General features: G+C 41.5%; 1 protein-coding gene and 1 non-coding gene across 2 annotated transcripts in view; both read right to left on the bottom strand.

The window, feature by feature from the left end:
* Positions 1-21,328, bottom strand: part of eogt (EGF domain-specific O-linked N-acetylglucosamine (GlcNAc) transferase) — a 48,634-nt gene that overhangs the window by 11,405 nt on the left and 15,901 nt on the right. Inside the window, 11 exon segments of the mRNA XM_042505821.1 lie at positions 7,408-7,500; positions 9,870-10,023; positions 10,314-10,416; positions 10,888-11,007; positions 11,190-11,251; positions 11,584-11,652; positions 16,664-16,747; positions 17,474-17,545; positions 18,617-18,709; positions 19,789-19,892; positions 20,190-20,296. Of these exon segments, the coding sequence (XP_042361755.1) occupies positions 9,877-10,023; positions 10,314-10,416; positions 10,888-11,007; positions 11,190-11,251; positions 11,584-11,652; positions 16,664-16,747; positions 17,474-17,545; positions 18,617-18,709; positions 19,789-19,892; positions 20,190-20,296 (961 nt within the window). The 3' untranslated portion in view covers positions 7,408-7,500; positions 9,870-9,876.
* trnah-aug lies at positions 20,620-20,692 on the bottom strand. Its single transcript has one exon. It is a non-coding gene; the product is annotated as a tRNA-His (tRNA).

A 21,328-nucleotide genomic window follows, 5' to 3' on the forward strand; every position in this document is an offset into this window, starting at 1 on the left:
TGCATCCAAGGTGATAGATAGAGCACAGTGGGAAGGAACTGTGCCTGTTCAATTACAATCATTACTATCACTTTGGGAGATTTGTCATGGTCAAAGTGAGTTGGAGCTGTGGAGAAATCACCTTGAAGCCTGTGAAGTGGGGTTATTTTTGGTTTTCACAAAAGGGTTACGACGCCCTCAAAACTCTCTCCCTATTGAAAATGACTTAAATTAAACCTAAATTAATTACTCAGAAAATCCAAACAGATGTTTTAAAAAAAAAAAAAAGAATCCTTCAGCGGTACATGACTGACTCTTTAAAAGCACCTGACAAATAAACAACAATAATTCAACAATCTGCCAACAACTTTTTAAGCCATGAGAGCAGTAAATTTGAATTTGTGCTGTCTTTACTGTCCTCTCTGGGCTGGACGGGGGACAGCCATGTGGATGTGTGGGCTGTCAGTCAAAGCAGGACCTGAATTAGAGGGAGCCTGGATTGTGTGATGGCGCCACACAGGAGACAGAGGCCTTGCTGTCACTGACTGACTGACTGACAGAGGGGAGAACGGAAAACAAGGAACACACACAGCTCCTCCAACAGGACCTCCAACGTGAGGCCTCACTGTTCAGACCAGTTGGTACCTCCTCTTACAAAAAGACTGCTGTGCCAAAAGTTAGAATCACATTGATACTTACAGGACACTTGAGAACTCTTTAGATCAACTGTGTTTTTAGTTCATTTTAGTAATGCAGGTATCTGTATGTACTTACTCCACTGTGCTTGTAGAGTAATTTTTAGTGTATGTGTGGATGATTCTATGTCAATGGCTTTAGACTGATGGAAAGAAACCGGCATTATATCAACCAAAAGGGCAGGTAAACAGAATTTAAGTATAACCTCAGATGGGTAAAAAAAAAAAAAGAGAGAAAAATATGGACTAGTTCATAAGCTATAAAACTACTGAAAAAAGGTGCAAATGTGAATTATGAAGGGATTTTAATGTAGCCCAGCTGATATTGAATTTTTGAAGCCAATATCAACATTAAGGATCTACATATCTCTGCCAATTTCAATATGTGAACAAGACATATACTAAGCAGCATATGTCACAGTTGAAATTAAATGTGTCAGTGTTCTGTGGTGGAAAAACTTTATAATGGTGTCACTCTTTCTGTATGAACTCCAACCTAGTTTGGCATTTATGTACTGCAGGCTGTCAATAGATTGCTTCAGGGATAACATTTTTTCTTTAGGCCGAAGCAGAAGTGAGCATTGCCCTGCTTCTATTGTCAAAAAGTCTGTTGGATTTTTCCATTGGATTTTGGGTTATTGCAGAAAATAAGATCTGTGGTAAACAAACATTAATGTGTATAGCTCTAATTTTAGTACATAAGTGGAGGGAGGTCAATTAATGCTGAGAATGTTATTCAAATTAAGATATAAATGCAATGTATTGAATAAATGAATAGGCAGATTACACCAAAGTTAAAACCATTTTGAGCTTCAACAGATTAAGTAACATTAAGTAATACATGTGGATTACATTATAGATGAAACTATCTGGTCCTGAATTACGAAGCACTTAAGACTACTGAGTAATACACACAGCAGGGGAGTTTATAGGTGTCTGTTTCTGCCACACAAAGAGGTGAACTGTGACTTCCTTCATTCATGGAGGCCTAAACTTGGTGGATCAGCACACACACAGTTAATACGGTCTAACATATTACCACTTTGGCCTGTCAGTAACATCTGAACTTTGCCCTTTTTATTTTACCATTGGTCATGACCTCTGTCCAACTGCGGTTTTGTGGTTGAGACAAGAAACAGACACACGCCACGCTCACGCTCATCGATCTCATATCCCTCTTTCCTCCATTAGCGTTATGGATCTCCTGTTTGAGAAGGGACAGGGTGTATTTTTTTTTACTTCTGAACTTGATTTCACGAGGATGAGTGAAGATGTTATTGTCCACTGCTCCTGCATGACGCCCACTCATGTTCTCAAACTCCATACACCCAGAAACTGCCTGGGATGAAAAGCTGTCCAGGACACTGTCATTTACAAATGAGAGGCCTTTTCACCATCTTTCTGTCCATGACACAAAAGAAGGCCTCTCCTCTTTTCTCGTCTCTTTTCTCCTCCTCCTCCTCTCAGTCGGGAAGTATCCATTCATCACAGTCAATCTTTTAATGCCAGTGTGTGTGGAGGTGATCTCCAATCTGTCGCACTGCTGTCACCTCACCAGTCCTACATGCCTGATCCCCGTTTATTCATCTAGCATGTCATCCAGACAAACACACACACACACACACACACACACAACCTCATCATCATGTTTTCTCTCACTCACACATGACCAAGCGCAAGATTCCCAAAATTCCATTGTGCAGAGTTCCTCCGATTACTTACACACAGACACACACAGGTCATTTCACATATAGGCCGAGTATTTCTCCCTCTATCACTCCCTCACACACACACACACACACACACACACACACACACACACACACACTATCCTTCCCTCGCCTCATCTCTCACAAATATTTTTTCTGTCTCTCCAGCTCATTTCTCTCGCCTCCCTTCCTTTCCCTTCTCCTCACCGCCGTCCGTCGCCTCTCAGCTTGGCTGTGTCCTCATGCACAATCACAAATGCACACAATCCATTCCCCCTCATTCCCAGCGAGCCAGTCATCCTGAACAGCCCTCTGTGGGGTAAGTAGATAGGGAACTGTTGAGACATGTAGAGCCGAACAGCCCTCTGAGGATAGCGGCTGTCCCACCGCTGGGAGCTACTATAGGAGGAAGGGGAGGAGGGTGAAGAGGAAGGGTTCAGATGAGAGTGAGCCTGGAGAGAGGAGTAATTGCCAAGTGTGTGAATTTATGTGTGTGTATGTGTGGAAATGTGAAAAGTGCAATGTGTGTGTGTGGGGGTGGGGGAATTGGGGGGTGAAAAAGGGTGACAAAAACAGAGAAGTCACCCAAGGCAGAAAGAAAAAACTGCACCTCAATGTGCCTCCCTCATACAGGTGTGTGTGTGTGTGCGTATGCGTGTGTGCGTGCGTGCGTGTGTGTGCATGTATTTGGGTGTGCGTGCAGGGTAGCTAGGTGACAGTGGGTCAGGTTGGAGAGAGTAATCTCCGCAGGATTAAGAGTGCTGCTCCTGTGTTAATGTGACTGTCAATGAGAATTAAATCCCTGGACCGATCCTCTCCATCCGGCTCTGCTCTCCCTCTCTCCTCTCCTGTCCGCCCTGTCACACTAATGACACCACTTTCTGTGGAGTGCCAGTGCGGCGCGCTAAAAACAATGGGGAAATAATTACACTCTTTCAATACAGTACAAATTGCAGCGCTGAGCAGCGGGACAGCGAGAGATATAAGCAAAGGGAGAAGGGAGGGAAGGAGGGGATGGGAGAGGGAGGGGTTGAGACAAGGATGACTAACAATTACAACACGATAGGGGTTGGGTCTCATTACTGCGCCCATTAACATGCACCAAGTAATTTTCCCCTCTCAGTTTGTGTGTGTGCGCTTGAGAGAGAAGGTGAGAGGGAGGGGGGATGTGTGTGTGTGTGCGTGCTAAGCGTGTGCGTGCGCGTCCAATAGAGTGTGACCATTAGGTTCTGCAACACACCTCCCTGCCTCCGTGCGCAATCTGCCCGGAGAGCCCGGCGGCACATAATTTCTCTCCCATATGTCTGAGCCCCGCGCGCTCTGCTCTCTACACCCAGCCGATCACGATCCATGCAAAGCGATTAGAAGGCGCGTGAAAAGAGCCCGGTCAGCGGATCAGCCTCGCAGATCACTCAATAGGCACTAAGCAGCGCCGAGCTTCGACCGATCGCTTATTTAACCTCACAGTGGTACACACTGCATCAATCTCACCTCAATCTTCCCCTCGCCCTCGCCGACAGCACGCGCTTACACGCGGTCAGCGGAATTGACTGCCCGTTTGAATCGGCTCATCATGTGTTCCAGTTTTACGCATGGCAATCACGCGCTCCAGAGGCTGCGGAGTCACTTGGAGATCAGGGAGGTTTGGGTTGGAAATCCTGCTGTTCTTTTAAGAAATCGTTCCTCACCAAAAAAAAAAAAAAAAAATGTGCTCGCTGCGCTCTGAGCCAAGAACATCAAAGTTGCTCGCCAGTCATTTAGTGAGTCAGTCAGCCAGTCACCACTCCTTCTCTCCCTGCTGCCCATGGAGAAAATGTTCCACATCTCTACAGCCAAAGACCCCCTCTGACCCCATCGTCGTTTCATTAGCCTATTGACCGTGCGCCACGAAAAGACAGAGGGAATTAAAATGTGAATCTATACTAATTGAATTGGAATAAAAAGAAACACCTTACCCAAACCTATAAACTCGATGGCATGATCACAGGGAATTGTAAAGGATCCAGGTGAGATAGTAGCGCGCGTTGCCACTTTCTGCTTCAACTCCACTGATTTTGTTTCCCACTAAACGGGGCAATCCTTTACGAGCCTCCTGTCCAGCTCCCGGAGCTCACGCACAAACACACTGAAGCAAGGGGTGAAGAGGAGGGCTACTGCCACACCAGAGCCCTCCGGAGCCGTGTAACAAAACAGAGCTCGCGCAATAGCGATGTGCTCCAATGTGTCATGATCTCGCCGCGTCCCATCTCAAAGCCACACAGAGCAGAAAGTCACCAAAAGTGCGTAATTCCCCCAAAGAGACACCGGGCTGATGTTTTTGGCGAGCACTCCACACAAGTACACCCCCCCTCCCCTGTGCCGCCACTGTCACACAGAGGCGTTAAAGTCGCCGGAGAGATACTGATGAGAGTGATGGTATAGTGATGCAGGAGTGATAGTTGCGCTCCCGTCGCTCCTCCCGAGCAGGGATCGATTGGACATGAGAAATGCGATGCGAGCCCGTCTTCCCCATTCAGAACACGTGCAACAGCGCCCGCCCAGTTCACCAGCTCCCAAGTACACCCCCTCTTCCTCACTGATGTCATGTAGTTTCCAAGTAGCCTGGACTGTGTTAGTGGAGGGGGGTCAGTTCTGTGCCTGTGTGGCCGAGGAGAGATGGGATACATCACAGCCATTTTTAGACTGCTAAAAGTTCATCTTAAGAAGTGCCATTTTTTAGCATTGTGGAATACTTGAGATTTCCACTTTTTATGGTTTGTTTAACGTCAGGTACAAGTGATCACTAACAGAAAAAATACAGGATGCAATTATTTAGAGCCAATAGATTGAGTATTTTGGGTGTACAGCTGGCCATGCACCTTTAACATCGTCATGAATTATATACTTCCTAAGTTAAAACTAAGATATATGAGTGCAAGGTCCCTGAAAGTATTATTGATTTTGTTCAAATTGGTAGGAGTTTGCGTACTAGTGAGGCTTGAGGTCATCTTACACTTTAAGTTTTCCACCAACTTGTGTATGTATATCAAATTGAGGAGGGGGTCTGATGACTGTCATGGTTCCTGACTGACAGATGCTCAACTGTGCTCAAGTCGATGACCCCCTCCACATTACACAATACCCCTCCTCGCCTCTACACTTCGATCATGTTACAGATGGTGTCTGTATATCAATACTTGGTCCTGTGTTCGGCAATACGCGCGGATGGATGGTGTAAATCTACCCCCCCATGTTAAACTGAATTTAATCACCGCCGCCTCTCCGTTACGCACCAGGAGACAGCCTATCAATTATTCCATCCCTAGAATATTCTAGTGTGTTGATGGCGATTGATTGCTTTGCGCTGTATTTGCAGTCGTTAAGACTTAGAGGAGGTCGATGTCAGCTAACGACCCAAGGTGAGGATTATCCGATACGTTTAGATGTCTTCCTTGTTTTCTTGTTGCTGGGCCGCACGGTAAGCCCTGTGTCAGCGGAGGCATTTTTTTGTTGGGAGTAGTTTAAAGATTCTTGTTGTTTTTTTAAAAAAGAGAAAAAAAAGACAAAAACGGAGCCATGCACCATGAAATGTGATGGATTTCAGAACTACAACATGGAGCACAGGCATTCATCTTACAGTAATCTTGTCTGGCACTGTTCTCCCCTTATGACCATTCTGCTACCTGTGCATGAGTGAGAAAGTGTGTTATTTTCAACCGATTTCGGTTAGGCTTGAATCTATTACAAATCGATCTGTCTGACTTTGTACTGAGTGCAGATTAGTAATTGATGTGGGGTTCACCAGGACACATGCAGCCCTTTAGTTGCTGGATTTAAAAAAAAAAAAAACAACAAAACAGTCAACTGAAAATCCTGGTTTCAGCACCATGGACAGGGCCAGACGCGCTGCATATAAATTCAGGACGCCGGACAGCTCCAGACCGTCCTGTCACTGTGCTTTTCTTTGTGCTTACTTTGCTGTCAAGTAGCTAATCCAGTTCGCAGACAAAAATAAACAAAAGAAGATGAACTGTGTAGAGTGTAAGTGAAGAGAAAAAAAAAACACCAGAAAGTTGATAAAACATAATATATCCTGTCTGCACTGGCAAGTGGTTGTGTCTACAGTATTGAACCTGTGTGTCGCAATGGGGATCGGAGGCCTTTTATCTTAAAGTGAGGCAGCTAATGGATGCAGCAGCCCACAGCACTTATCTCATCTATCCATCCTCAGAGGGGCCAGAGGAAACCACATCATGTGACGTAAACGCGGAGTTTTAAAGTGTGAGGTTGAACGGAGTGAAATTTAATTTACTTCCCTTATACTTCACATTACAGTTGTTACAGAGCCATCTGTTTCCTTAACATGTTTCACAGTGTGGATCCGCTTCAGTCTTAAGCAGAAATGGCAAGTTAAAGGCTGCAGAATCATTCTTATATTTTGCGGTATAGCGTATAAGGTAAAAGTACAAGCCAAAGTCCTCTTGGCCTGTCATGTATCAGAGGACCGGGGTCATATGATCTCCTCTGGGATCAGTCTCCCAATAATCATAGCCCAGGGGAGAAAACATCAGGGAAATATCTGCTCATAACTTGAGGCATATTTCTTCCCCTTAAATCAATATTCCTGCATTAATCCCGTTTTCTTTATATGTGGGACGCCTGGAAAAGTGGCCAAGGTAAGATGAGCGGACTGTGATTGATTTGTCTTAGTTCAGTAGTGAGAAATCTTCGTCTTTTGGGATAAGTTATACTATGCTAATAATCACGTTGTAAAAAACAAAAATATATGGCTACAAATCAGCTTTGTGAAAAAAAAAAAAAGAAATAATGCTGGTCTGAGACACGCAGTTGCTTAATAACGAAGCAAAAAGTTCAGAATATCACTACCGATAAGGCTGTTCCAGTGGAAATGTCAGGGCAACTAAAATAGGGCACTAACAGTCAGATAAAGTATGTCTCACGCTTTGAAACCAAAGTAATAAAACAAAAACTCTTATTCTGAAGTGTGAATCACAGCTCAGACGTGATCTAATGACTTTACTCACAGCTTCCACCTCAGTGATTACACCTCAGCCTTTGCTTGCAATCGGCTCTCCTGTCCTGATGCGTCTAAAGCCCATTTCTTCTCTGCACAGGGTCTGCATAAAGGGCGACAGAGATAAGTAATTCAACATTTCTGGTGCAAAACACACGATTACTTACAGCACGACTAAACAAGGCCACTCCAAACCTGGCTGTTGAAGAACTCTGGGTGGTACACTTCCAGCGGCCTAAGGCAGTGAATGTGGGGCCTATTTAATGATGATAGGTGAGAGAAAGTATGCTTGCAACACCACTAATAACACAAGTGCACGCTGCGCCCTGGCGGCCGATGAATCAAGGTTATACTGTGCGCACAAAGACCACACAGGAGGTTTTGTGCTTAAGACCTTATACAGTATTTTTCTCTCGCTTCATACTTTAAGTCGAAAGGTGTATTGGATGATCTGATAGGTTTCTCTTCCACTTAAATGCTCCATTTTGGATACATCCAGCAGGCAGGCTTGGTGCAAAAATAAGAGCACTTGGGTCATCGATTTGGAGCCGCCATGAAGGTTAATGAGAACAGACATCTTGGTTCCTCTGCTTTTGATCCCCCCCTGCATAGAGATTCTTCATTTCTTTACGAGGTCACTGGCAGTAACCTGAGCAGGGCCATAAATAGTGTCCATCCCAGACAGGCCCGGTGTCTGTCAATACTCCGAAAGTTCAGACCCAACATCCGCAAAGAACGGGCAGGAGCTGCTGACATCGAACTTGTGATATTGGAGCAAATATACTTTAAACAAACATTGTCTTCTTATGACCCGCCGGATTTATCTGTGAATAAATTGTTCTCACTCTGTACACTGTTTGGAACAAGTCTGTCAGGGACGATCACACCAGCGCAGGGTGACGATTTGGCTTCATGTGTGGTGTTGTACTGCCCCCGTGTGGCTGTGGCGCGTCACTGTCAACTTGGTAGTTTTTGAGGTCATCCAGATTTATTATGGTGACAGTAAAAACTGAACTAGTGCCCTTTTGCTGAAGAGCCCTCTCCCTCCTCAGACCTGAACTCGCTAAAATAATGAAAGCCACAGCAAAGAGCTGTCTGATGTCAGCAAGAACTGCCAAGACAGAGGCTTCAGTTTTTCCCCTCCAAGGTCAGACTTCAAAAGATGATTGATTAAATTAAGATGAATTAAATCTCTGATGCCTAATATGGCCGGCACAGAGAGGAAGGCATGCTTCAGCATTTTTTAGGAATTATTTATTTCAAAATATTACACAGCTTTTGAATATGAAATTGCCCACAAGTCAAGAAAAGCCCTGACCAAAAAGGTCTCACGGAGTTCAACACGGTTTCATCGATAAATAAAATATCAAGCTCATGGAGAGGCCAAGAAACACGAAAATGATCCTCTGGTCGCTCAAATTACTCCTGCATCAGACTGCACAAAAATTGTGCTCAATCCAATTCAGAGGAATTTACTGTAAGATATAAAACTGACAATGATTCAAAAGACTTTAGGAAGGGTGATAGACAAAAGCAGTGGCTTCATCATTTGACCATACCAGTAATGCATATCCATTGGTAAAATGCAGAGGATTTAAAAATAAATATTGACATTGGTCTAACAAACCAAAATGACATACATATGCTTTAAATAATTAATTTGATCTGTAAAAGTAAACCATGAAAACTGTAAAAAAAAAAAAAAAAAAAAAAAAAAAAAAAAAAATTTAAAATAAAAAAGAATGTTGGTTATTTTTGTTATTTCGCTGACAAATACATTAATTTCATCATGGTTAATGAATCAATGGAGTGCTGAATTTTACTGACAAATACTTGATACTGTGTGTCACAGTACCTACTTTCAGGATGTTTAAATGTATTGCTGTACTTGCAGACATATGAACTAATACTGATATAAAAAAAATCCCTATTGGCAGCAGGAGTGTCTCACTTTCTGTCCATCAGTGTTTTGTGTGTTTTCATGTGTCAAACTTATTGCAAAAAAGTTTGCAACTATATGTGTGAGCCCAGCATGAGAATACTGCACATCATATTTGACTGGTTTGTGCTGGATGTGCTCAGAAACTCTGTTGTGATTGTCGACAGCTCTGAAGAGGCTGGCATCAAGGTGACACTGATCAAATGTGACAAGATGTCGCATGTGAAGGGACGCCGTAACAGCTGCTCATTAGCTAACTTTGTCGGCGTGGAATGAAGTAGACGTGGTAGAGGTAATGAAGAAACATAGGACACATCTTATCGCACTTCAGATGCTTTGACTGCACAAGCCTCGTCCTTTAACTGATTTGACACTAAGAGCCGGTGGAAGCTATTCAACGCCGAGTTGTCCGCAATATTTCTTTCATCAAAGCAGTGGACAGGAGGTGACACCCCCTCTACCCGACCACTGAGGATAAAGTAAAAAGCAGTTTTATGTCAAAGTTCTTCAGTAGCCAGGTGTCCCACACTCACAGAGATTCTAGAGTTCGTCATGAACGCTGCGACGCTGCCATTTGGGATGGTGTGTGACGTAATCAGCTGCCTCCAGCACAAGGCGCATGAACTCCCTCACATCAAAGGAGTAGTTGGTAAACTTCGGATGGTCCCCAAGGGTCGGATGATGACCCTGAGGGACGTGATAGAGAGAAAGAATTAAAAGGAGTTATAAAACGCATGTGAAAATACAACCCAAAAGCACTTACATGTGTGCATTTGTATTGCAAGGTCCTTGCAATTGGATGACATAGATGAGATAACATAAGTGAGAAATGAAGCATGAATGTTTGTTCTGCTGTACCACATAATTACACATGTGCATTAGAGTGTGTGTGTAGATATGAGATAGGTAAGATGAATCAAGAAAGCTCCCCACTAAGGTGCTGGGGAGCTAATGGCTGGTATGGGAGTTTCCCCTACCTTGTCCTGTGGGAGCACTTTGTCCATTTTCTGCCAAGTCACGTATCGAATGCCCCGCAGCCGAGCCAAATCTCGATAGCAGCTCTCATCCTGACAATTATATCTGGGAGGGACAGATGCAGACACTTTATCTCTTGCTCTCCTCAGTGTGCCTCACTTTCACTCTTTTCTGCTCCATCTCTCTCTCTCTCTTTCTCTCTCTTTCTCTGTCATTCGCTGCGAACACACTGTGGATCTCACTCTGTGTCACTCACCAAAATACACACAAAACACTCCCACACATGCTCTCCCACTCTCTCTCACATGCACACACAATCACACTAACACACAAACACACACACACACACCAATCAGCACCTCTACCCAGGGAAGCCAGGTGTGATGAATGCCTGGTTAATTAGACAGTATTTCACAGTCATACACCAAGAGTCTGAGGGGTACTTTGGGCACAGCATGCTGCCAAAGCCATCACTCTCCCTGCTTCCTTCTCTGTCTTTCTCTCTCTCTCTCTCTCTCTCTCTCACACACACACACACACACACACACACAGAGGCAGACATAAAGTGTCAATCACAGCTCAAAGATGACAGCCCAGTCAGGGAGGAAGAGGAGGTGTGTAAGACCCGCCCCGTGCATCCCTATAAAGATGTCAGAGTTGTGGGTGATCCTCAACTGCGCCAGAAAGGGGACATCCCTGAAAGCCAGACAGGGAGTCACACATCAATCATTTTGATTGTGTAAACACTGTCACAGTTACACCATTTAAAAGGCTAAACATTTTATTCATTCTCATACAGCACTGTTACATCCCTAACCAATGCACTGGGCAGCACTGTATAGCTCCTGTGGTAACGTGTCAAGTTCTCTATAACTTACTTGTATTTGTAGTCCACCACGTTAACCTCCAGTAAAGGCACAGTCTTGAGGGCGTTTACCAGCTTTAACAACAACAGAGGGATGTGTTCTCTGATTAGCGAGAGAGTAAACAAATATGGGCAGTGACCATTTAAATTGCAAGGCTTTTTCAGTGTTCTGTTTATGGCAAATAAGATTTTAAATAGGCACTTAACAGATGTGGGCAGTAAATCAATGGTGGAGAGGAGGGGCTGAGGGCGTGAGAGTTATATAGAGTGAAGACAAAGGGAAGGACGGAGAAACACAGAGAAGAAATGAAAGGGAGGACAGGTTACAGAATGGGATGCACCAAAAAGAGCAAGTGTGGAAAAGTAAGAGACAAAGAAGAAAGAAGGGAGGGCGGTGCTGCACTCACCTCCACTTGGTTTAATATCCTTCTGTATTCTGTGCTGCGTGCCAGCAGGGTGACACGAACACGCCCCTCCTGAAAACAGCAATGCACCCAATAATCAATCAGCCAAGGACAGAGAAGATAGGCGGCTGGGAAAACATGATGCTCATTCAAACTAACTAAAAAGCCTCTCTTTTATGCAGCACAGAGGAGAGGACACATTAGCTAAAATAACATAATAAAGTATTTTTTTAAAATGGGATCAAAGTTTTTTTTTTCTTAATGTGCTCTCATCAGTGTGTGTACTATGATTTTCTATATTCTTCTACTGCCACCTTGTGTTCTGAAAGGGTATTTAGACTTGTCCAAGGTATCAACACTCATAACGTGGGAATAAACAATTAGGATCATAACTTCAGAAGCCTACAGTAGGGACACAATCAGGCACTTACAACCTGTGTAATCTGCTGTACACAATAAACCAGCCAAACCACAACACCTTACTATGAGCAATGGACCTAATTTTTTCAGCTATTAGAAAAGTGTTGAAAAAGATGCCATTCTGAGCAGGACCAGACCAGAGGAAATGACGAGGGAGAGATAGGAGGAGAGGGGCGGTAGAGGCGGATGAATAGGACACAACAGAAGAGAGCAACAGTGTAAGTCTCTGGCTGTGCCATTAATCTAGGGATGAAAGGAGGAGCTGGGGAGAGGGTCGGGGCAGAGAAGACCTCTCATTCAGTCGCAGCCCTGCTATCGCCAGCAGCCCCATGTCTCGCTGAAAAGCCTCTTAGCATATTTCCAGTGAAGGCCATGAATACCCAATGAGCTGCTCCATAGAAAGGCAGAAGTTATCGGGCTTTGCTGGTCATAAAGATACAGTCAAGTACTTTCAAACCTGGGAACATTAAACACCTGTGAGGAGTGCTGAGGAGTTATAGATGTAGGATGAATAAGGAGGTGAATGCATGGCTGTAGCTGTATGTAAGTGTGTTTGCATGCATACAGTACTTATACATGAACTCTTTCAGAAACTGGAAGAGTACAGTCAGTGAGGAACTCTTTACCTTATTATACTGTGGTAATGACTAGGCCTGGGTATAGTTTAAAAAGTTAGGATACAACCAACTCTATAAATATGCAGCACTTAACTTCACTACACTACAGACTGTATTGGTTCGGTCAGACCCCCAGTGCAAAAAGGATCAAATGCATGAATTGCTCGACTGGAGGCATTTAGATAGTAGTTTGTATTGGCTCATTTCGGAAAGACTGATCAGTAAAAGAATTGAAACACCACAAAAATACAGGCTTAGAGAAATATAGTTCTTGCTAGAATTCTTCAGTTATGGCATTGCAACCTGAGCATAACAATATTATCATGTTGTTATATCTGTTAAAATATATCACAGTAGAACTATTTAACCCTTTGAAACCTGGACTGACGTCACTTTTCTTGTGCTGCTGACCCTGAGCAAAATGTTGCAATTTCTTTTAACGACATGGAAAAACCCCCGCAATGAGCAAATTTGCAAGAAATGTCAAATTGACTTTCCGTTTTTAATTTTCTCATTAGCAGATGAAGCGTCACCATGCTGGGCTTTCACATTTTAATTATATCATGATTTTTAAATCAAATCACATGAACATTCAAAAAAAAATCATAGTTTGAATTTTCATTGGGAAAACAGAAAGATTTGCCCCGTCTTGTTTTGGGATATCTGTGAAGTTGGCTGAAAAAAAAACAATCAGAGGACACAAGTCCACTACTTGCACTACAACAGATTTTTGCCAAGGGAGCTGTTCCTGTCTTACTACAATCTAGGCTTGTTTTTCTCGAGAGTAGCTTGAAAATAACAGGATGCTGGTTGGAGGTTGGGGATCGTTTTAACCTGCTTTCTTTGAGTTTGTTCTTATCTGCTTGAAGAATGGCTGACACATAGAAACACTAAAGAGAGACTCTCCTTTCAGTCAGGCCCTTTACGGTTGAATTGTGGCTTACAAACAGAAAGATCATATAGAAGTACATGTAACAAATAAATAAAAATGTACACTAGCATGACCGAGGGCACACAATTGCATTAATCTAACCAACACTGAAACCTAAGTGAGGGACCGCCTAATAAATAATAAGTGTTTGCAAAGGTTAGAAATTGGCAGTGAGAGCACAGAATCCCAGACATTAGAAATAACATAAAACTGTAGATGAAGTATAATCATTCACCAATTACCATATGTGGAGAACCCTAAAAATCGTTTCATATGGTAAACCTATATGAGAAGAAAGTGCACACACTTTATGTTTCTGCAGACAATTTTCCAATCCAGAGATTTCTTCCATTCCAGGCCGCCAGTGGTGCTTCGAAAAATCAACTTGCAGAAACTTGAAGTCTGAGATAGGCAATCAATCACGGCCTTGATTTGTTTGTCAAAGTCCTGTTATCGTTGTGTGCCAGTGGCTCCTTTCACTCATGCAGGTTTGGGTACGTATTTTAGAAGACACTAAATCAACACATTTACAAGCTTCTGGTCTATTGCTTAACATTCTGTGGCAGTTCGTCACTGTAGCCTGGGTCTGGATGCCTGTCAGGAAATCTCGTATACTGTGTGCATAATTCAAAACCTGTTGCACAATATACTTTACACCACTGCCATGTGGCAAACTGAAAAAAGATGACACCGAGTTATCATTTCAAGAATGTGACTTTGTTTCATGCAATTTGAGAAGTCATCTTATTGTCTGTTGTGCTTGGTGTCACAGTAGAACAAATCACTCTCAGCAGAGAATAGCATTTGTCTCTTGGAAACAGGAAGGTACGAGGACAAATCTACCGTCATGTATTATCAGTAGGTTATGTGCTGACATCAATCATGACCAATAATATCCTTTTCCTTTTATCAATGCAAATGCTCACTGTTGGCTGAGAGAAGGACTGGGCAGCCCTGTGTTTCCTCCACAGCACCTGACATCACTAGCCTTTTCTTTTCAACTGTCGACTTTGCAAGATAGGCATAAGCATGTTGATGTAAAATAGTAAATTTCAGTTAATTCAGCTCATTTGATTTTGATATTTAAAATTTACAAGAGAACATTTGGTGTCTGCCAATTAGAATTCATCCTCCAGTAAACATGATGTCCACACAGCATATATTAAACAAGGTAATTTCCTGTTTTCTTTTTTCTGGGATCAGTGTGCTGGTTTCTGACCTGATGGTACAACTACACAAACAATTTAGGGATCACCATGTTTTTTTTCTTACCATATATATCCATACAAATTTCCTTGGCAATCTGGCCAGTTATTGTTGACATATCTTGCTTAGAATAAAGAGACTAACTTAGATCAACATCCTTAAGTGTTAAATAATTGATCTATACAATCCTGCCACACGAGCATTACAAGTCAAAGGGCAAAGAGACGCCCTCAAAAGAGTTTCCAGTTTATGATAGTGAAGTCAACAAATTTACATTCTGATCAAACTGAATGATTTTTTTCTTATTTTTCCTTACATTATTGTTACCCTTGGTATTGGTAAGTATTGTTCTGATGACTAAATAAAATTAAAAATAAACAAACTAAACCAGGATAAATGGCAGTGATTAGCAAAGATGTGTTTTTGTTCCCACTACTGTTTCTGTGGTTTCCATAAAACGGATACAGGTGACCCCTTTATTTGAGTGTCAAACAAACATTCCCATACAAGCACATGGAACTGAATCCTGTAGTTGAAACAATTCCTCTTAAATAGCCTATACACTCCCAAACACACCATAACCAACTGCATTATCACCTAGACACACACACACACACACACACACACACACACACACACACACACACACAGTGGAGCAGGCAGTAACTCCACTCACATGTCACATGTATTTCAGTTGTTACGTCCCTTCTGCAGACTAGAAGCATAACTGACCTGAGGTCTGAACAACAGTCTCCAATGTCTTGAATCCTTACATACAAACTTTAAGTATTTCTTGACTGGAAATCGAACCCGGGCCGTGGCAATGAGAGCGCCAAATCCGAATCCAAGTATTCAGTCTAACAATTATAGTTGGTATTCCTAGTTAAATAACATTGAGAATTAAATCTGTTTTCCAATCCATAGGTTCAAATGAAGGCCTTGTTCAACTATACAGAATCATGGAATTTTAATTATTCAGTCAAATACATTTAATTAATAAGTAAATGATGTACAAAAAAATGTAATAAAAATCCCTATATCATTTTCTATGTTTGATAAAGCATTAAAGCAGTTGAATACACTTGTCTACTGTTCACATGAGCTCCACCTATACTTGATTTTTTGGGCTGATGCCAACACAATATTGGGGAGTAAAAAAATTCTGATATTGATTTATCGGCCAAGGTTATGTATATATGCAATTATGCAATGCAATTATCCCTCAGATGTGGTCATCAACTACTTGTGACAAAGATAACGTAATGAAGGCGGGATATATATAATAGTTTGACAATAAATCTTTATTGTCAAAAATGAAATCAGTTCACCTGAACAGTTAACTTTATTTGGAATTTGATCATGTTCTGCATCACGTTCTGTAAAAATAATCTTTATACACTGTGCATATCAAACAACATATAAGCCAATACAGATATATCTGTGATGGGCCGATAGTATCAGCTGACCCAAATATCGGTTGGGCTCTACTGTTTACTATCTCATACAGTAACGAGGGTCTTTGGTGCTTTCACCGCTGTGGCCTGGGATTGATTCCCAGTCAGGGAAAGCTCGCTTCAAGTTTGCATTTCATTCTGTAAAACTGCTTGAGAGGAATAATGATGAATTCTGGCTTGCTTTAGTTACAGTCTGCATATCAGCGTCTTGACTGATTGAAGAATGAAATATTGTTATCAACACTGACTGAGACACTCAAAAGCACAACAAAGTGCAGCCTGAGAGATTACCACTGTGATTAATCTATTTACAATGTTCACTAAGATAGCATTTGTTGATACCTTACTGCTCTGATGAATTGTGTTGAGTTACAAATTTGTTCATGACAGTGTCCACCAAAAATATAATATAAAAGCAACAGATGTTGATTAGTGTTTCCTGACATTCTTCCTACCTTTTGCCCATCTTGGATGTTCAGTCGATGGAGGACGTGCTGGGAGAACGCCCGAAACATCCCTTCACTGTGGCAGTCTGAGATCTGCCATCAACAAACAAGGGAAAGTGTCAATTTCACTCATATGTGCAATTTAATTTTCATCTATTCATTTCGAGATACTGTGTAAAAGCGATTATGTTGGTTGTGGATAGTCATGCAAAAAGATTAGCAATATGTATTTTTTAGAAAATCGACCCTGTGATTTGAAATGAATTGAACTCAAATTGAATCTGGCCACACAGGTGTATTGCTCCGGGTTGTGATGAAAAATATGTAACACACTGGGGATCTGACAATTGTGAACACATTTCTAATCTCGCCGGAATGAATATCATATAAGCCTGCGCATTTCTCAAATCTAAGAATCTCACACATACACTGCTGCACTGCAGCTGTAAATGTGAGCACATGAATATAAACATGACATGAGCTACAGGGACAATCAAAAGCATCAGCTTGAGGCTGACCTATCAATATTTCGCACCTCAAGGCTGGAACCACAGGACAACACATATTTACATGGTATTATATTTATAGTGATCTCCTTGGAATTATCATTTAAATAACATAAGAACTTGCTGAGCTTTTGAATACATCTCATAAATATGTGACCTGAACTGCATGTTTATGACTGAATCAGATATTGTTGTGCATGTGGAAAGGAAAAAGGCAATCAATAAGCAAAAATAAATATCACTAAAATGTGAAAATGTAAAAGAACATTTAGTTAGTGGCTACACACAAACAAATAAATGAGGGGTAACTTACGAGAGGCGTGTTGTAAAAGAGGCCATATCTCATTCTCGGAAGGAGGGAGAAAAATGCATCTTTGAAACACACCTGTGGACAAGTGTGAAAAGATCAAAGAAATAAGCATACAGCATGGCATAGCAATCAGTTTGTGTTTATGTCATGGAGTTGTACACACACAAACATGCGTGCATGCTTACTGACATCTTCAAGTGCTTTCGAAACATTGGAACGATGATTTGGGTGTACATGAACAATGAGGCAACAAATAAAACCTACTAATCGCTGTGGTGTGTTACAGCTGTTATTGTCATACATCACCCAGGGGCTTAAATTGGACATCATTTTTACATGATTTTATATGGCTGGAATCTCAGTGTCTACAGGAAGCGCAAATTTTAAATCAGTTCAGTCACAGTTGTACATATAAATTTCACAGTTTCTTAAATATGCAGTATATTTCATCAAGACCTTGTTGCTTATTTGCAGGGGACTGGGAGACCTGGAGACCTCTAAAAATTTGCAATAATTATAGAAGTCATCTTTAAGCCTTGGGGAACTTGCCTTGTCTGTATTTTGTCAAGTCAAATTTCACAGCAAATTACCTACCATACATAGAGGTCATGTGATAACGTAAGTCCTGTCTACATATTGGTGAGTTGTGGCAGTAATTAGGTTTACTGTTCTTTTCACACATCGTTTCTACCTCTTTCCCGAATCCGGATGATGGAGGCTGTGTTGGAAACGATAAAAGTCTTGACTGCACTTTTGATGCAGGACATTCATATCGTTACACAGCATGGACTTAAACTCAAATCCATCGTAATGGCAAAATTTCAAAAGATGATGAGGTGGATGACGTGCAAATGTGTGGGCAGAATCAGTTGTTTGTTTTTATCCAGGATTTTAAAAACAAGGAGGTTAACAATGTACATCTCTGCTAGTGGTGTTACAAATAATAGTTACATATTAAAGTGTGCAGAATATCAGTGGGATGATGTCAGTAAATTTGAGTAAAACACAGGCTTCTCTTATCCGCTAATTTCTTAATCACACAAGGTCCCCTTGTGATATTAATAATGCGTGCAGGGGTTAAGACTACCAGCCCATTTCAGTGGTATTTCTAAACAGTTGACCACAAAGAGGTGACATTACACTTACTCTTTTAGAGTCATAGGTCTTCAGGTGGATGATGTCATAATCTGAAAAGGCCCTCCATGTTTCACCGAACAGATCTCCATAACCATAAAAACTCTGGGAAAAGACATAAAAAAGAGAGGAACAAATGTTAATCAAATTAATGTTACATCTGAAAAGATAAACAAACCAATAAAATGCGAATCAACTATGGCCTTTGGCAGTGCCAGAGTCAGTCATCTGCTTTCCAAACTCTGCTGGTTGCATTTTTCTGAACTTGTGGTTTTACACAAAATCTGTTATCACACTATTATCTGACAGCCTGTTTGGATTGCAGGGTGCAGTTTGTGCTGAAAGGTCATCGCAATCCTTCTCCTTGTCAGTTTTCTTTCTCTCCCTTTTCCTCTCTACTCCTGACTGCTCAGTAGAGGGAACAATGGGGTGGATAAGGCTCTCTGTGAAGCAATCTGGTTTTCAACTGGTGTTTCCCCTTGCCGACTTCATCACACGAATATGCCGCTGACATATTTAACAAAAACTGTTACTGTAGTATTATACAGACAGACTGATCTTTTGTTTTCTGGCTGGGTTATTCAAATTAAACCTCAGTTTTCATTTTCTTTGTCATTTGACTTGGACACAAAACTTTCAATATCTGTATGATTTTGTGTTTTACAGAGAGAGAAAGCTAAACTATATTGCTGCATCTGCTGAAATAATCTTAATCAAAATCATCGTATGCATCAGCATTTTAAAACTCTTGAATTGTATCTTTGTGACCCAAGAGCACTTCCAATCAGTGATCCTTGATTTATTTCTTATGCAACCAGAAGAGGCAGTCACTAATTCACTGAAGGAAGGATGCATAGAAAATTCTACCTTGTGAATTACTTTGTCAAATAAATATTATAATAAATAAGTACAACAAGAGCATCTTAAATACTTATCTTCTTTTGTTGCAGTCTGTTAGGGTGACATAAAGAGCAGCAAACTACACAAGCAAGTATGCTTGTGAATTGCTGTCATCTCGAGTGGCAAGAACGGGCATGTTCCCTTTAATTTAAAAAACTATGTATCTTACATGTACAATATGTGCTGGTTAACCTTAAATAGAAACTACTACCAAATTACTGCATAATATCTAGCTTACACCCTTCCCTTCATTGAAATTGTGGTGGGAGAAATCAGATACCCACCGTGTCCCACATGATGATGTTGATATCTAAGCTGAAGGAGTTGTTTATGTGCTGGGAGATGTACAAGTTGACAAAGTCACAGAAATGGTGGTACATGTTCACACCTGTTTGAAAAACACACAAGTATTACTTTTGTGAACATCAGTCTGTTTCACGCCTGGTAACTAAAAGAAGAATAATATTCTGGAGTGGAGTCAAGCTCTCAAAACAGTACTGCATCATCTCAACAATGACTTAGCATAAAGTGTGAATTTTGGTGTAATCCTTACTGATCCATACTGCACATAAGAGCATGTGTATTATTCTTAATGAGGTTTTGTAAGAGTAAAACTTTAAGCTACATGTTCAGGTTGCAGGACTTCTTCCATCACCTACCAGCAGGACAATCTTCCATCACCTACCAGCATCCAGTTTCATGAAAACAGTGGGCTTTTCAATGACAACATCACAGTGTCCATCTTCTATGGGATGGAAGTCCAGCTCTGTGTAAGTCTGCAGCTCAGCATACCTACAAAAACAGCACAGCACACCGAATCGATTTACAAGTAATATTGGAAATAAAACTGTGAAAAAATTCTGCATAAACATAGTGCAGGTGGCACACCATGGGAGTGAACATTTCACACCTAAAAAAGTGATTTTACTATATTTAAATCTCCTACATGTCAGATTGGAACATTTCTGACACTAATGGTGGTCTGATGGTTATAATAAGAGATAATAAACTGCTATAATAGCTGCACATTATGCCCAGCATTTTACATAAACTGACACATCTGCTCACACTGGCCTCGCAGTACAACTCTCTCCATAGCTGATAAAAATATTACTCGAGCCAGCCAGGAGTCGAACCTAGAATCTTCTGATCCATAGTCAGACGCGTTATCCATTGCGCCACTGGCCCAGATAAGCTGACCACTGTTTCAACAACGAACCAACAGCACAAATTCTAACCCTGACATTCCTGACTGATCCTGCCTCCTCATTCAGGGCTGCTTTAAGAGGGAGCAACATGCTTTTCACTAACTTATAAAATATGTTCATACCAGCAACACTTTAGATGCTATGTAAAAAAAGCTGAGTAATTGTAAAGGCATCAAGGCATGGTCACTGCTCCAGCTGTGTCATCAGTATTTTTAAATGGCAATGGGTTTTAGCTTCTGTAACTGATTCAGACAACAACTCTCTATGGCGGGAAAGGGCGGCTGTAATGGAGAATTAGCTGGACTCTGTCAAAGTAAACTTGACACATGTACTGTAGCAGCTATTGTCTAAAAAAGTGTACCATGATTGCCTACTAGGATTTAGCACTCTCAACCTTGTGGGCAGGTTTTGATTCTCGGACAGAAAAAAAAAACCAATGCTCAAAATCACATATCCAGACCACCAGGGAGACTTCACGCTATAAAGTCATGCCAAGCACATACACTATAAATAGACAGACATGTTTCAGAAGCTGCCATTATCAGGACCATTTATATATCAAGGAACAAACAGTGGTGGATAAGCAGTTCATTTTGTGTCGCTGGTGCTTTCACTT

Source organism: Plectropomus leopardus, chromosome 2, assembly GCF_008729295.1.
Source record: "Plectropomus leopardus isolate mb chromosome 2, YSFRI_Pleo_2.0, whole genome shotgun sequence".
NCBI lineage: Eukaryota > Metazoa > Chordata > Actinopteri > Perciformes > Serranidae > Plectropomus > Plectropomus leopardus.